This window comes from Beta vulgaris, chromosome 9, assembly GCF_026745355.1.
Source record: "Beta vulgaris subsp. vulgaris cultivar EL10 chromosome 9, EL10.2, whole genome shotgun sequence".
Lineage (NCBI taxonomy): Eukaryota > Viridiplantae > Streptophyta > Magnoliopsida > Caryophyllales > Amaranthaceae > Beta > Beta vulgaris.
Genome location: NC_079210.1, coordinates 49,419,403 through 49,437,122, shown reverse-complemented (window position 1 = coordinate 49,437,122; position 17,720 = coordinate 49,419,403). Strand labels below are relative to the sequence as shown.

The 17,720-nt window shown below is 36.4% G+C and overlaps 1 protein-coding gene across 2 annotated transcripts; it reads right to left on the bottom strand.

Annotated features, from left to right (window-relative positions):
- Positions 1-572: 572 nt before the first annotated feature.
- Positions 573-16,434, bottom strand: LOC104904452 (kinesin-like protein KIN-12D). 2 transcript variants are annotated; one of them, XM_057391731.1, is made up of 36 exons: positions 16,056-16,428; positions 15,287-15,953; positions 14,958-15,113; positions 14,788-14,871; positions 14,327-14,446; positions 14,128-14,241; positions 13,948-14,040; positions 13,659-13,819; positions 13,500-13,574; positions 13,299-13,386; positions 13,159-13,217; positions 13,005-13,068; positions 12,857-12,922; positions 12,611-12,769; positions 11,695-11,799; positions 11,367-11,602; positions 11,212-11,281; positions 11,063-11,113; positions 10,773-10,817; positions 10,586-10,665; positions 10,414-10,474; positions 8,862-10,229; positions 5,597-8,068; positions 5,405-5,512; positions 5,201-5,322; positions 5,022-5,109; positions 4,840-4,914; positions 4,483-4,743; positions 4,283-4,381; positions 3,886-3,954; positions 3,744-3,802; positions 3,436-3,662; positions 2,807-2,973; positions 2,637-2,702; positions 2,412-2,531; positions 573-921 (listed from the first exon to the last, which is right to left on the bottom strand). In XM_057391731.1, the coding sequence occupies exons 2-36, from the start codon at positions 15,950-15,952 to the stop codon at positions 784-786; spliced, it is 7,992 nt and encodes a 2,663-aa protein (XP_057247714.1). In that variant the 5' UTR covers position 15,953; positions 16,056-16,428; the 3' UTR covers positions 573-783. The 2 variants fall into 2 exon arrangements, with proteins under 2 accessions (XP_057247714.1, XP_010691003.1); XM_010692701.4 differs by lacking the exons at positions 2,412-2,531; positions 2,637-2,702; positions 2,807-2,973; ... (5 more) ...; positions 4,840-4,914; positions 5,022-5,109 and having other exon boundaries at positions 16,056-16,434.
- Positions 16,435-17,720: the final 1,286 nt, after the last annotated feature.

Here is a 17,720-nt window from a genome sequence, read left to right as displayed (position 1 = left end):
GTTGTCTAAGTTTGAGGTGATATTTAACAATTGTTCTTGAGCCTGAATTTGTATGCTCTTTGTATCACTGAAATAGTTAACATCTTATATTTTGACGTTATTCACCAATTGCACTTTAAAACTATCTAAGATTGGCTATCATGTAAGATTTTGTTAGGTTAATCTCACTATCTTTTCAATATAAATACTTCTATTTGTAGTTTTTACAATACATAATTAAATATATTAATGCTTGAAGATCTACATTGACAAGCATTAAAAGTAAAATGAAAGAAATATTATTAATTGAAAAACTTTGAAATGAAAATTACATTTTCAATTCATCATTTAATAACCTTAATGAGAAATACGGGTGTCATGTTTTTTTTAGATCATAAGTAAATACTTGCTCGAAAGACCCGACCAGGCACCAATCCATTAATATAATTGATATTTTTTTGGTACGTAGTCCAGAAATAATCCTATACTATTTAATTAGGAACGGATTGTGAGAAGATAAAAGATTGATTAAACTATTTTTAATTATGATGCTGGTTTCCAAAAAGTAGCTTAATATTTCGAAACACTAATAATGCAAATGAAGGCATTGAGATGATAAATTGATAATGCACACTTAAAAATATACGTATGGTTACAACAAAAGAATTAACCTATACAAGCCAGCAAACTAAGCTTATATTTACTGGTGAACGTAATACATAATACACATATTTACAATTTAGCAGGAAGCTAACAACTCACTGTTATACAAGGCCTAATTAGAACTATATGGCTTGACCATTCCTATCGATCAAGTGCGGAAAAAAATGGTGATTGAGAACCTCTTCTGGGAGTTTGCCGATTATCCCCTGACCTTGAGCCGAATGGTGAACGATCTGGCACGAGTTCTGCCAACCGGATTCGTTCATTGGTGATTCTATGCTGTAAAATTTAGCAGTTTACACAACTAATTCAGTACTAAAACCAGAAAACTATAGAGATGGAATGAAAAAAGTCCTGGCAGTAAGTTAGTAGAATATATAGGCATGCTATATTAATAGATTGAGTCAAACTTTGATCGAATTCAGTTCGAGTTTAACTTGTGAGCGGATTCACTCTATCTATTACTCCTCATTAATTCGCTCTATTTATCGCTCACAGAAACAATACGGTTTCAGCCTAATAGTTTTACATACTACGTTACACCAAGTACCGACTTGATAATCAATTAGATGTAGTTACTTCTATTATTTTGTAATGTGTTAAAGCAAGAATAACATTAGCTGCTTTGAATACAAAAGGGAGGAGCTCTTATCTTCTCCGACATGGCCCCGCTGTGAGTTCATGAACTGTGGGACTCAAGCGCTTTCTAGTGTATTCAGTTCGGTTCCTTCCCGGAACAGGCTCTTAATTAAATAGAAATCCCGTTAGTGAAGTTAGGTTAGCTACTTCCCCCAGTGGGGATAAGGAATTTCAGAATAGAAAACCCGAATGAAATGGGATTTTTCCTAAGGCGAATATTTAACCCCGTTCTATTCCCGGACCTTAGGAGGGGACCTTTACTCAAAACCAAAGAAGTAGCTTCTTTATAGAAAGGAAAAGGTAGATACTCACTTTAGTATCAAAATAAAAAGATAGATACTAATCCTTGTTAAAAGGCATTTATGTGTACTAACAAAGGAGTTTGAGATAGGATCATAGAATTGCTCAGCTTAACTCAACTCATTACATTATGTCTCGGGATGAGTTTAAGGTTGCTTGTGAGGAGATACCCTCAATGAGCATCACCAAGCATATGATTGGAGTTGGCCATCGATCAAGATGACAATCACTATCTATAGAGTAATTATTTGGATATTTTAGGTGGTCAAAGTGTTCTGCTAGAAATTAACTCACATATGTAGGCACAATGCGTATAGGCTTATTACTAATAATATCTTAATCCTACGAGGTCACACATTACAAGTTAATACATCAAAAGAAAACCCAAAGCCAGTTAGGAATAAGGAAAACCGAATTCCCAGGGGAGTTGGGGTTAAGTTGATTATCTTCAAGTATGTCTAATGGTTATTTATACTAGGATATTATGTTTAAGAAAATATAACAAACTAAGAGAAAACCCAAAGAGAGAATTTTGCTCTTCTTCCATTATTGTTCTAGCAAACACAAGTGTGGGTTTTTTATTCATTGCTTGATAAACTAAGCAGAGGGATTGAAGCTAAGGTCCTAGATCTTCATTGTTGATTTCTGAAGCACTTGAAGAGCTACTGGAATTCACGCTTCAAAATGTTATTCATTAATTGCTTATAGAATCATATTAACTGCATTAGATCTTGGTTGTTTGATGTTAGAAGATAGTTTTCTGCAATTTCGCTAATACCATCAAAACCCTACAATAGTATACAAAGAGAAGACTAAGTAAGCATGCTGACCTTCACTTTCAAATCTTCCAACTCTCTCTCCAATGAGATCACTCGAGCTGCTAGCTCCTGTAGTGCTTGCTCTGCTGAATGAAGGTCAACTTCAGATGCTTGTTTTGTAACACCTGCAGCCTATGGATAGAAAATCCCAGAAAAACAATTCATATTACATCAAACATGATCATACCAAATATTAAGCTAGAATTAATTTTCGGAAGGTTAAATATATATGTATACCTTTAAAATGTTTGTACACAAGGCAAATAATGTCTGTGCTAAATGTAACTTTTCCTGTTCACACTCCTGTCAAAAGAAAATTTCAGCATCAAACAAACAGAACCACTTTCTCCCCTCTTGTGGTTTCCAACAAATTCAACAAAAATCTTTACCAATTTTACAAAACTAACCTTTACTTTGTTCTTTAGTATTTGCTCCTCATCAAGATGAACGTAAGGACTTCTTCCGTTGCAAGCACGATAATGAGCAAGTTCTTCCTTGACACGCGAGAGAAATGATTCAGCTCGCCGTAATCTATGACAAAGGTCTTCATTTTGGACTTTCAACACATTGTTCTCTTCCTGTTATGTTGCAATTTACATTTGAAAATTAATGTCAGTTCTTTTCTTGAATAAATCAGAATTTATGGAACTAAAACATTACTCCCTCTGTTTTACTTTTTAGAAGGCATGCACGATGTCCGAAATTGAACTGCAACCGTCAACTGTAACCGTCTAATACTCTACATAAAGCATTTCATAACCATGTACTTAAAAACTTGAGAGCACTCTGGAAAATTACCTATGTTAACCCTGGACATATGGACATTTTTTGGAACTGTCTTAAGTATAGGGTTATCATAGATAATTTCCCTTAAAAGTATAAGACATAGTATTATTAAAGCAATTTAAGAAGAAACTAACATATTATAAGAGATATTAGTTAAAACGAATTTTAAAAATTTTGTGCCTTGTAAAAATAAACGAAGGGTATAATACAGACCAAAGTGATAATCCAACTCATATTTCAAATCAGATACTTGCCTTGACTTTGGCATGATGGTGTATACGCTGGTGGAAGTTCTGGTGACCAGATAACTTTTTCACCTCTCCTTCAAGCTCCATCACTCTCTTCTCATGATTTTGTATCTCCATCTTTAATTCTTCATTTTCTGAGGCGAGCAACTGCTCTTGCTGGCGGTGTTTTTCTAATGCAATCTGAGCAGCAACAACTTCAGCCTGTTTTTTGTCAATTTCTTCCAACCATCTAAAGCAGTAAATTCATAATTTGTCAGTGAGGCTGATTAAAATCATTGACAAAACTAGCAGCTTCAGTAACAAATTTTACCCTTGTCTTTCTTCAATAAACTCATTGAGCTGCTTCTTTAGCTTGTTCACCTCCTGGTCCTGCTCAGAAACATAGCTCATTCTTTAAGCACACGGATTTGACTAACAGATCGGAGCTACCTAATTAAAAACTCATACTTCACCTGTGATTCTATGCTATTAAGCTGAGCCTTCTCTGTTATCTTTTGAACTCCCTGTTTATCTAACAGTGTCTGCAAACAGTGAAGGAGAAGCAATCAGTGATTCAGCTTGCAGATTAATCAATTAAGCAAATACATAAAACCTATGCTACCAGTACTCAGACTCGGGTGTCCAACTCGACTATCTATTACGTAATTTCATCAATTTGAAGCTTGAACCAAAACGAAGTGTTAAGAAAATCGATAATTATGTCGAAGTGTCGAGGATCCGATATGCGTACTTTAATAGTTTAACTACAATGTGATTGTTTGATTATGATAAGTTAACAGAAAAAGCTATAAATAATCACTGCTTATTCATCTAGCCAAATTCCACCAATCATGGGATCAACAAACTTACCACATAACTGCTCATATCCAATTTAACTCCCAGTAAATCCCGAATTACATCATGTGTCATGCTATCTGCAGCAGCTAACCTTGAATTTAGCATGAATATCTGGGGAAAAAGAGACCGTTTTTAGAGGAATTATATAACAAAAAAAGATGATATAATATTCAGATTTTAGACTGCACATGTAGAGGTGCAAGATAACCTACTTCTTTCTGTCTGCTTGCAGCCAAGGCTTCAAGCTCTTCAATGCGTAGCCTTTCAGCATTAAACTCCTCATCCTTCTCAGATTTGAAACCTAAGCCAATGCACTTGAAGGGCGAACCAGTACCCCTTGATTTGAAGGGAGAACCTGAACCCTTTACTTTGAAAGGGGAAGCAGAACCCCTTCCTTTAGCAGCATTTTTCTCCAACTTATTCGATGCATCTTCTGACTTAAGCTGTTCAACCATTGCTTCCAACTCCTTGAACTGCATGCAATTTTTGGAGTCAACAGAGAGATGAGAATTAAGAACTTAGAGGGAGGATAACATGAACTTGCAAATCAAAAGACTGAAACAACTAACCTTGTGTTTGTACTCAGAAGCCTGTGCTTCAGCATGCAATGTCAACTCCGAGATATGTGATTTGCATTTAGCAATCTACAACCAGAGAAAAAAGGCAGACGAATATTTAGACTTAGTCATAAGTCACAACTCACAACTAAAAATTTCAAACAAGTCAAGTAAATAGAAAACGAGGAATAGACCTCTACGTCTTTGTTTTTCAAATCTTTCTCAAGAGCTTGTATGCGCATTGAGGCTTCTCTGAGATTCTTTGATTTTTCATCGAAATGCCTTTGAAAGAGAAAATTGATATCAGCAATTCATTCAAGCATTCATTTACTGCGAAAAGATATTGATAGTTGTTGAAATGCTATTCACAGACCTTTTAATGTCTGCATCAGTATTCTCAACATTAAGCATCTGGGTTTTAAGGGACTGAAGCTCCAATTCTAGCTCCTCTCTCTGCAACCTTTGCTTTTCAACTTCTCCTTTCAGAACATCAACCTGAATTGACAAATACAGTACATAAGAACTCAATAATGCACTTTTTTCAATGAAGAGACAAATTACTTCATTGAAAAGGCACCTTGTTTTCTAATACGCTAATGGTAGAATCTAATTCTTGCACGGATGTCTCTAAAAGCTGCACCTCTTCTTCTTTCTCTTCAGCATATAATCTTCTAGATTCAGCAATCTGCATTTTAGAGGAGAACTGGTCAATGCATCTAGCTCAAAACAAAAGTTAGTTGTGCATGGACATAATCTAGGTTCCAAGTACCTCCTTAGCTTCTGCAGCAACAGCTTCATTCTCCTCAGCGAGAGCATGAGCAGTTTCAAACTTTCCTTCCAGGATCAGTAGATCCTTCTGAAGCTGGTCCTTTTCATTGTTAGCTTCTTCCAAGTTGCTCTTCAAAGATTCAACTAAATCATTCACATGACCTAGAGTGTTCCCCATTTCAAGTACTTCATTTTCCAAACTGTCAATTATGCTCTTTTTCTCACTCAGTTCTCTCTCGAAAGAACTTCTTGCTTCCATAATATCTTCCACTTGAGACCTCAGCATCAAATTGTCATCAGTGAGCATGTTTACAGAATGGTTGGCCTTTTCCAAGTCCATCTCCAACGCAGATACCGTCTCTTCTTGCCTCATCACCTTAGCTTCAAGTTCTTGGTAATAAGTGACCGCTTCATCAAGTTCTTGCGATCTTGTAGCTAATTTACTTTCTGTAGATTCTAAAATAACTGCCAACTCTTCTATCTCATCCTTCTGATCTTTACTGTTGACAGCAGACTCTTGCAAGAGGCGAAGATCAAACAGCAATCCGTTTAGAACCTCGTCCTTCCTGAGCAACTCTTCTTGTAAGGACAAGTTGTGAGATACTAAGTCTTTTGCAATAAAATCTATGAACTCCAACTCCTTTAAGAACCTTGACAACACATCCAGGTTTTGACAATTATCTTCAGAAATTTGATCCAGAACCATCCCGATTTTCTCTTCTAGTTGTTTAAGCATCCTGTTACTCTGCAGCTCAGCAGTTTCCATTGAAGTGGCACACATAGCAACCTTTGAACTGGAATGGCTAAGTGCTTTGAAGTTTCTCCGCTCTAGAGATTGAATTTCATCTCTCAAAATGAGGTTCTCTTCCTGTAGTTTTTTCACTTTGATGGTGTAGCTTTCCAAATCCTGGCTTTTGTTGCATAATGCCTGAACTGTAGAAGAATGGAAATGTTGGATGTCATCAAGCTCTGCGTTTTTCACCTCCAGATCCTTTTCCAGGAAAGCAATTCTTGACTCCAGACTAGAAATACTTCCTTGTAAACTGCAATTCTCCGACTTGAGTGTATCAATAAAGCCCATAGATGACCTAACATCAGAGTCGTTGTCTTGGATATCTTTCAGCAGAGTGCAATTTTCATTTGTCAGATCTAGTAATTTATTTTGCAGTGAGTCGTTCTCCCTTTCTAAGATCGATAGTTTGTCTTGAAGATCATGAGATGAAGATTGCAATAAAAACATTCCATTCTGCACATTTTCAAAATCATTCTCCTTCAAGCTCAAACGATCTCTTAAGGTCTTGTTTTCTGCTTCGAGTGTTTGGAGTTGTGACAACACTTTGGCCTCACCATCCTTAACTTCATCAGCTCTTTTTTGCATGCAGATAACCTCCGTTTCTCTTTCAAACATGAGTTGTTCCTGCAAATCCGCAGTTACCTGGAGGAGAACATTCTCTCTCATCAAGAATTCCGAAGCTGTCTGGGAATTTAATTGTTCCCTTTGCATATCACCAATTTCATCAGCCACTTCCTGCAGTTTTGTAGCCAAAATAAGCAACTCAAGTTCTTTTGCATAGCATTCCATTGTCGAAAGCTCCTCTTGCTCTGCAAAGGATGCAATCATCTGTGAGTTACTATGACCCAACTCGTTCATTAAGCTGGAAAGCTCAGAACTCATGAAGTTGGACCTTTCCAACATTATTTCCTCCTGATGCTGAAGAGCCAATAGTTTTTCTTTGAAGCGATCTAGCTTTAAGTTGAGCTCTGTGGTTTCACCTTCTTTTCTTAAAATACGATCGAAGCTGCTCTTGAAATCACCCAACAACTTCCCCTTCAGCATTCGACACATTTCAAGCTCCTCCAGTGATTTCATGTTGTGCTCCCTCAAATTATATATCGCAGCATTTGATTCACATATACCATGGTGAAGAAGTCCATTCTCTGCATTCAATGATGTTACCACCTCTAACAACACGCCCATGTGGCAATGATGTAGCACAGAGAGAGCACAGTCCTTCATGAGAATATGTGACCAAATGTCCTCAAGTGATGAATGCATGAATTTGACAGCGTCATGAAGCTGGGACTTCATACAGTGCAAATCATGGGTTAGAGACATGTATGCCACTTCAGATGTAACCTGTCCGTGTGAGACAAGCCTCTGCAATTCCTCAATAAGGCTCATATTCTGTGAAATATCCAACTCAAGTTGTTTCTTAAGATCTCTGCACGTCTGATCAGTCAATTCATTAGCAGATTCCAGTCCTTGCACGTCAACGGTTAGCCTGTCTCTCTGACTAGTTAGGTCTTCAACTTGAAACTTCAATGTTTCATTTGCAATCATCAGTCCATTGATCATCATATCAGCCTCTTTCATTGTATCTTGAGCTTCTTCAAACCTAGCAAGGAAGCAAGACGCCTCCATTGTATTCTGAGCTGTAGTTGCTTCAGCATCTAGCAGTTGCAACTCAAGTACCTGCAAGAAGACCATAAGCGCATCAAATAAAATATAATGAGTCTAGTGCAGGCTAATAATAAACATAACTAATAATAGTGATGGTCAAAAGCACATAACTACAACTGGCACAAAAAAATAAAAAGCAGAAAGGCATTATTCCAAATATGAGAAAAGGCACTGAATGTTTGTCATAGTGGATTGCTTCAATTTGTAAATATTCATTAATTGATGTAAGAATTTGGGAGTTTTGGATCACACAACTCACAAGCCACTTTACATGCTTGCAAGAAGCAAAAGGAACAACACCCACCTATAACAAGAAAAAGAGCAGAAATGAAAGCATGACCAGATGAAAGTACAAATTACAAAAGGCCATCCTTTTCAATTAACCACTGACTATTGGCTTTAGTTATCAACTCATACTCCTCGCATTGTCATGGAGTATATGACATTCCTTCAAGGCTTTAGTGTAATAAGAGATGGCATATGAACAAAGGAACAAGAGGGTGTGGCTTAGAGAAAAGGGAAAAGAAAAGGTGAGGGAGTTGATGCTTGTAAAGATTTTCAATTAGACATGTTTTTCCTTTAATCACTCAAACTACCAAGTGTAATCAACTCTTCAATTTTTCAGAAACCTTTTGGCTCATGTGACGGAAGATAATATGACCAACGCTTGGTGTAATCTATTGTAGATATTATTAGAATATGTAGCCAAAAGTTATAGAGTTGAGTTTATATGACCTTCTAGAACAAGTGCGTAGACGTGTGGGTTGCAAACATATTAATAAAGAACAAAATAGCAAACAGGTACCTCTTTTCTTTGGTGCCAAGTACGTTTGGCTTCTTGAGTACATCCTTCAACCTTGTGCAATTTATGATACAAACTCAGGATTTTACTTTCACAATTGTTCTGAAAATTAGTGAAAGCTGCTTCAAGGCTAAGCACTCCAGCTTCCAAAATTTCTTTGCTTTCAGAGCCCTTTTTCTCAGACTTATAGATCTCTTCCTTCTGAGAACAGTGGTGAGCCATTAATTCTGCTCTCAAGTTCTGTATTTCTTGCTCCTTCTCATAGCAGTCTTGTTGATGAGACTCGGTCATCAACATTGCTGCACCTCTAAGTGACATCAACATACGTTCCATTTCATTGGCTCTTGTGTTTGCATCCTCTAGACATTTGTTAAGCTGTTCAATAATTGATTCTTTGTCAGATATCTGTCTGGCTACTTTGCCTAATTGTTCAGAAATCCGGTCCCTTCTATTGGAAAGGGAAACAGAGGCAAGTTGATCAGAGACACTTCTAAGAGCATCATGTCCCTCAATAAGAGATTCTTCAATCTCGCAGCTCAACAGTTCCCAGTCTTCTGCCAGTGATTGTATCTCCATATTTTTCTCTAGAAGACTTTGACGTAAAGTCTTATTCTCATGTGACATCATGTCAGAAGATTCCTGTAACTCCTTCAGTTTGATCTCAAAATTATGCAGCCTGCCTTCCGCTTCTTTCTCTCTCAGTTCACTATCTTGCACACGCTGCTGAAACACAGAGAGTTCTTCTTGCAAGCAGACAATCACTTCAGCAGTTTCTGCCTCAGCTTGACGCCGTGTTTCATCCATTTCTTCTTCATTTGATATTTGAGAAGCATGATCACTTCGATACAACGTATTAAGTCGTTTGGCCTTATCAAGAGAAGCTTGCATCCTCTTCAGTTGCGACTGTAACGCAGAATCTTCACCTTCGGAGTTCTTTGAACACGATAGGATAGAATCTCGGCCTTGTCTTTGTTCTTTTAGTGCAGCAATTTGATGTTCCTGCTGACTCAGAATCTCTAAATAATGGTTGTTACATATTTTAATTTCCTCGATCTCACTGATGGATAAGAGTTGTTGAGACTCAAGTGCTTCAATCACTGATTTTGCTTCGTTTAATTCCCCTTTCGCATCTTCCCACTGCTTCCTCATTAACATCACTCCCTCCTCTGCCAATTGGACATTTCTAGCCAATGAAGATGTCTTTTCCTCCATTTTTCCACGCAGACACCTCTCTTCTTTTAGAATTATTTTAAGTATATCCAGCTCCAGTTCCAAATTGACAATCTCTTCCGAATGTCTCATCAGGTCTCTATGCTTACTTTCACTCTCTCCATCAAATGCTTGAGCTCTAGTACATGGTGCTTGCATTTCCTGAGAGATAAACAATTTACAGTGAACCTTTTTATGAACAGGAACATATCATTAGCCAGGGGAATAGCACATTAAGCAATAGCTATTGCTAGATAAGTTCTCACTTATGACATAGTTTCTCTTTCTACAAACAATAAGCACCAAGAATAAAATTTCAGTTTGACTTGGTAATACATAATAATACCTTCATGGGTTTAGAATCTGATTCCTTATTCCTCAAAAGAACCTGCAAGTCCTCCATTTCTCTGCAGCAGATTGAAAAATCAGAAGTGAAGAAATCCATCAAAGGGTCGAATTTGCTACGATACAGAAGCCCTCAATTAGCAATAATCTCAGAGATCACCCAGAAACTGTACCTGCTTAGTTTTGCATTGGTCTCTAAGCAAGATTTTAGCTTGCTCTTGCACTCTGCTAACTCGTTCAAAGTACTAGTCAACTAAAAGCAAAAAATAACACTTGCAATTAGACGTAAACATATGCAAAAAAAAACAAAAAAAGAAAACATCAAAAGCCATCAATATAACCGGACTATGGAGCTCCAACCTCAGAACAGACGGATTCTGTTTCTTTGCTATTATCTGGAGCATCCTGGAACAACAGCAATAGGACCAACTGTTAGACATCTGTAAAATATTCTTGCAAACTCCCTCAGTTACAAAGTGCATTTCGGGCAAAATTTACTAAAACATTGATTGTATCTCGAAGAAATTGTCCTCGTTGGACCCTGCTAACCTTTCACATTGATTAAACTTCTCCAAAATGAAACTTGCTACTAAAGAAACATGGAAACTCAAGTTAACAAAAAGACTATTACAAAAATATACATAACATACTTGAACCATGTCTGTATTGTTATGCTGCTGGCTATCAAGCAAGCGAACAAGCTGTAACACAAACATCATAGAATAAATTAATAACTCAACATAATGAAGAATAAACAAACCTTAAGACAAATTATTCACTTTCATGTAAAAGCACAAACCTGGGCCCGAAGGTCAGATACTTCTTGCAGTAAAATGTCTCTTTCTCCTTCCTCATAGAAATCTTGAAATCTTATAATGCACAAAAAGAAAATTTTCCGATTAGTATAGTAAAAAGATGATCTAAAGTTCCTAAATTCTTTTAGGGGTAAAAAACCTTCTGAGTTGTTCTAGTAGTCGGATATTCTCCACAGCAAACCGGGTCACTTCTGGGTTCCTGTCAACTTTAGCTCGCAACAGTTGAATCTCTTCTGAGAGAGCAGAATTCTCTTCAAGCAGATAAGTGTCCACAGGTTTCAAATCACCCACAAGGGACTCCAGTCTCTGAATCTTGTCTTCTCGGAACTTCAGCATCATTTTACTGCATCTAGCGTCCTCTTCTCTTTGACGAACCTGAAAAATATTTAGTGAAAGGGAGTTGCATTAATCCACTAGCATGAACTGCACTGTTTGATATTCAATACTCATGGGACAACAGAAATTACCAAACGGTTCAACTGCTCAATTTCAGCTTCAAGATTCTTGATGGAACTTTCTGCCATCTGCTCCCTTCTCAAGGCTCCAGCAAGCATCAATTCCATAGATTTTAACTATTTAGACAATGAACCGATTAATCACGTAATCATCAATATACAAGAATAAATGTCATTCACGCCTTGTACAGAATAATGCATAGTTGACAATTGAAAGCATGACACGCAATCATGATTCTAGTTCAACAATAATAAAATACAAGAAGCCATATATAAATGTTAGAATTTCATTCACCAACATTATTCATTTGAAGAAATTATTTGTGCTCTGCAACCACATCGGTTCATGAAACTTGTGAAACAATCCGACAAATGTAATCTGAGTATCGATGTTGTAAAAACTTCCATCAATTCCCTTAAAACAATTGATCTGGATATTGTCTGCACTTCCATAGTTCCATACAACTTTTCAACCTCTTACATAACCTACTATCCTAGTTTTTAGCTTTACCATCTCTTTTACACAGAACTTGTTCAAATTTTCTTTCTTCTATGTTTCTTCTTTGCAGTCTCTTGCCTTTTGGTCTAAAGGCGATATTGGTGGCTGAGGGTCACTCACATGTCTGGAAATTATCCAATCTCCCAAAACAGCTTTATCAAGCAACTAAGATTGAAAAACAGTTCCTCCTCACTCTGCATGATATTTTATTCTTTGTTGCAGGCATTTTCCTTGAGAATTTCTTTCTTTTTTATGAAAGTAAGTAAAAAACTTAAAAGTGCTTTAGGGTTTAGGGTTAGATGAACCAAAAACGAAAGTTAATATTCAAATTACAACAGAACTGTTGAATATGCAAAGATGTAGCTCATTTGTACAATTGACAATTAAGCCATGCTTCTATAGATAATATTTACAATAACCCAGCTGTACCTTTTTGGAAGATACTCGTAGGCCTGAGTCTTGAGCATTTGGCTGATCATTATCTTTTCTATTTTCCATGTCAATGTTTTCCTCGCCTCTCACTGTATAGGAAGAATCAAATGCTAAAGCTCGAGAGAGATTTTGATGTTTTAAAGCAGAAAGCTCCTCCTATTTCAAGACACGGTAACATACAAACATTAGCAAGTTGCCAAAACCAATCTTACAATTCTGACAAACATAATTTACGAGGCTTACTTTCAAAAGCCATATTTGGTGTTGTAGAATAGCAACATCCCCAGACGAATCCTCATTCACCACGGCCTAACCAAGGAGAAATAAGTCGAATCAATTTGAATATTATTAGAACTTCTATAGAATACTTGTAAGATGAAAGAAAGCTTACGTTATTTTGAATCAGTTTTGCTCTTTGAGCAAATTTCAGTGTGTTTAGTGTTTCAGCTGCACAACTGGACAAGAAAATATCAATAAATGTTTAGATGCACAGGAGTAGTGTTACGACAGGTAAATACAAGTCACATAACAGTCACAATTCCTACCAGATAGAAGGGCTGATGTTGGCAATTATCATGGTTTTCGAGTTACCACCAAGGGAGTCCTACACAACAAAATATGTAAAAGTGAGGATCAATGAAGGCAAGCATGAAAATAACCAGTCCCGGGGCAGAAAAACAATAACCTGAAGAAGAAAGGTAAGCCTTGAATCTCTGTAAGGAACATGCCTTGGCTTCCCTTGTGCAATATCCACTAGTAGCATAATTACGTGACTGCAGCATTCATGCACAACATCAATTTTCCATGTCGTGATGACATAAGGAAAATAAAAAAAAATAAAGAAAAAAGAAGCAAACAGAAGACAGTTCAGCATCATTTTAGTTACCCCAATGTTGACAAGGATTTGTTGATATTTGCAGCTTCTTTCAATCGTTCACCTTCAGCACCAGACGATTTCTGCCTGCGAAGGTTAGTCATGGAATCATTAACTTGACAGCAATTTCCCAATGGAGGTTATGGATCAAAGCTAAGATCAATTGCTTACCTTTCTGAACCAGCCAAATCAACAAGATTTAATCTAGCAAATCGTAGATTTGTTGCTGAATCTCTTTCCCACTTACTCTCAATTATACATGTGAATACACTATGAGACCTACTACTCTCTCTATTCATGTTTGTAGCTGCAACTTTCCTGTTTGCAGAACCCTGCCAAGCAATCCAGAATCAAAGAATAAGTAGACAGATAAACAGGAGATCAGGACAGGGGGAGACCAGAGAACTTAGGTTCACAAGTGGCAACAAGTGCATTAAGCCAAAAGCATAAAGAATGAAACCTGAATTAGAAGTCTCAGGACATCGCCTACTGTGTGAACTTCAAATTCTGAGAGATTCTCAACATACACACCATTCTTAACGTCTTCACGAAGCTATATAGAACAAATTACAGATCATTAGAAGAGTAATGCCATTTATGAATATTAAGGACAGGCTTTTTTCAAACCGTGATGACTTACCAACAAATTTGTCGATGATGGATCAAGAAGATCTGTAATTTGCTCATTATAGATCTCTAAGAAAGAGCACCTGCAACTGTACTTCAATTTTTCATCACTTCGGCTTTCCTCTTCCTGTAATATCAGGATATATGGAAGATATGCTTAGCTCAAATGAGTTGGTTGACCAGCTAACAGTGACTACAGAAATTATGCTTACCGCTCTCATTCTAGCAAACAAGAATTCAAATATTCTTGGTGTCATCCCACGATGGGAGCTAGGCGTGAACTCCAAATCCTCCATTTCCCCTAGCATTGTATAAGTCTTGCCACTTCCAGTCTAATAGAAAGGGAAGAATATTACATAGATAAGCATCGGGAAGGGAAGAACATGGGATAAAATAAAATAAATCGAAAGCATACAGTACAATTTCACGCAACCATAACTCCTCGACATGGAATAAAAACATAGATTACCATAGTCATATAGAAATATTTCCCCCCTTGTCTAACAAGAGCTTCACTCAAAATGAGCGATTATGCATAACTAAATATCATACGTATTGAAAGAGTAATTATTCTAACAGAATTTCAAGACCATAAAAAGAGATACTTAGATCAAAGTTATCTGTTGACATTATAATAGTATGTGAAGAGCAAAGCTGCCTAAAGATAAATTACCTGCCCATAGGCAAACATGCAGCTATTATATCCTGATAAGCAATTCTCTACCATTGGTAGACCAGCCATCCTAAAGAGCATCTCCTGAAAGTCAATATAATTTCAGAAACATTTTTCAAACTTAAATCTTCCACTCAAATGTACTTAACTTTACCAGGCTTTGACCTTACCTGATCAACCGTTTCACATGCTACATGGTCAAATGTGAATCGAGTTTCTGGTTGCCCAATCCAGGTAATGCTCTGTGAACTATCCTGCCTCACACACCTATTGAACCCTTGCATATTTCTTTCAACGTTGTTGAGGGGACGTACCCTTATTATAGCCTATACATTACACCACATTATAAAAATTCTAGAAATTCAATCCTATCCAAATAACATATGCAAAACCTGGCTATCCCATAACCGGGCCAACTACTGCAATATACCAAAAATGTGCCCAAAATTACACCATTATGCAACATAATATACATAGGAAAACCAAAAACTATACTCACCTGTACATTGTGATCCATCCAGAAAGATGGATCCTCTTTGAGATCAAAATGTGAAACTTCAACAGTATTAACAACACAATGCTGAGCACCAGAAGCCGAAAACCCCCTAGAAAGCGCGGCATAATTCCCAACACGAGCACTACCATTCCCCGGATGACGAGAGCTGCTCAATGGTGCATACCCATGATTGGGTGGCTTGCTCACACTCTTAGTTGGTGTAGTCTGAACTGAACTACTCCCAGAAGGTCCACTAACTCTAGGCGTCAAATTCAAAGAACTCCCATTTCTGCCAGATTGGCTCACATAACTACTCATCTCAGTCCTCCCTTCATCACTCACACCCGAAAACCCGAACCTCTTCCTCCCTAATGTTCCATTCCCTTGCCTTTCCGGGGTACGAAGCGGCAAATTCGGTGTATCACAACCTTTACTCTTAGATTTAATAGGTGTTCTCTCAAATTTACTCTTACCACTCACTTCATGATCTAAACCTAACTTTTTAGGGTTTTGAACTAGTTCAGGTATCGCATGCAATGGAGCTCTAGAAGAATCTAAATTCGTTACATTAGATGATGAATCGTTAGGGTTTATAGGTACATTCTCAATTTCCTCTATATCTTGATTTTTCCCAGAATTACGCCGCATAAATTTGAAATCCCTCAACATCCTATATTAAATTAAACAAAAACAAAACTCAATTATAGTAAAATTCATCAAACAAATAACGAAATGTACGATTAATTTCAAATAATTAGAATCAAATTAGTACCTGACAGACGAATTCAGAAACAAAATTTGTAAACCACGAAATCGAACTCCTGAAATTGTTGTTGTTTAAAGTATAATGTACACAAATTCTGAGAAAAAATTCAACAAACAAATGAAGAAATTCGTGGTTTTTGTTTTCTTTTTCCCGTGAACTAAAGAAGTATACATTAATTTTCTTCTATTTTCTCTCTCCTCTCTTTCTCTCTCCTCTGAGACATTTTTCTTCAGTTCACTCTGTGTAGTTTGAGCATTTTGAACTCTTGAAGAGAGAGAATATGGAAAATAAACGGTGGATATTTCTTAGATTTGAAACTGAGTTTTAAATCTAACGGTTGAAATTTGAATAATTTGAATTTGATACTATTTTACCTTTTTAAGTAAAGGGGACAAAGAAGAAAAAAAGAAGTTAAGCTATTATAAGTAGTTGAAGTTTCATAATTAGTTGTTTTCAACTGGACAACGGCTATTAGAAATTTGAATTTTTGTGTGTTACTGATCTTGACTTTTTGTATTGGACTTTTGAGAGATCTTGTGGGTTACGTAATGAAATGGATTGGGTTTGTCAATTAGGCTGGCCCATTGTTTTAATATTAGGTTGGGCCGAATTTGTGCTCATGTTTTTAAAAAGTTTGGGTTACATAAAAGTGTGTCATGTTATGAGATCTAGCGTTGTTATACCTAAGACGAACTCAAATTAATCAAATAAGGGTTCATCTCGTGTAATGATTGTGGACTTGTAGAAGCGTTTTACAGGATAAGACCGGTAAGAGGAAAAGAAAATTTAATTTCTCTTTTTTCTGCCTTTTTAGGATTTGGCATACTGTAACACCATGCTAATGGTATACGAAGGTTGTGTTTGTTTTGGTTAAATTTGGTTGAATGTGCACGTCAGGAGTGAATTAAACTTGACTAGAAAGGAATGAATGTAACTTATTAGAATTGAACTAAACTGAAATATAAGTGCAAATGAATAGTCTAGATAGTTGGTAACTTCACCTTATAACTTTGAGATTGGTTTAGAGTGTAACTTTGGAAATTCTAACTTATAATCCATAATTCTATTTACGGTATATAACAGATATATTAACGGTAAATTTATTGAAATCTAATTTATCTTAATAGGGAGCTTGTTTTCTTTCCTTCCATCTTCTCCTATCGAAACAAAGTGTAAAAATAACATAGTATACAAAAGGGACCAAAATACATACAAAGGCAATGCCAGTGCTCTAATCCTTCAGGAAATGCACTACCATATGAAAACTAAATGATGTTATAAAATGCATTAATCAAGATTCAAGCTTAGTCATAAGATGAAAAATGGTTATATGAGCTTTATACTCAATGGCCTTAGCCAAAACAACTTTTTTAATTTCATTTTTTTATACACCTTCATTTTGAAATAAATGAAAACTCTTCTCTCTTTTGTATGAAAGCCTTTTTTCTAAAGAAGCGTTTAATTTATTTCAAAATCGATGTAGTAGTATCATATTTGTTATATTTACATTACATTTAAAGAACTTTCAAACCAAATACCTTGTTAGAGGTGAGAGGTAGTGCAACAAAAACATTAAATCCACATACCAACTCGGAGTATTATTTATTCAGCAAATCTAAGATAAAAAAAAATAAAAAGATGTTTTATACAGTAAATTGATACTTACTTGAC

Excerpts from the sequence above, each read along its gene's own strand:
- LOC104904452 (XM_057391731.1), bottom strand. The coding sequence starts at position 15,952 with ATGTTGAGGGATTTCAAATTTATGCGGCGTAATTCTGGGAAAAATCAA. Across the intron at positions 12,770-12,856 it reads ACCAAATATGGCTTTTGAAA|GAGGAGCTTTCTGCTTTAAA; the intron begins GTAAGCCTCGTA and ends GTCTTGAAATAG. Across the intron at positions 10,230-10,413 it reads CAGATTCTAAACCCATGAAG|GAAATGCAAGCACCATGTAC; the intron begins GTATTATTATGT and ends TTTATCTCTCAG.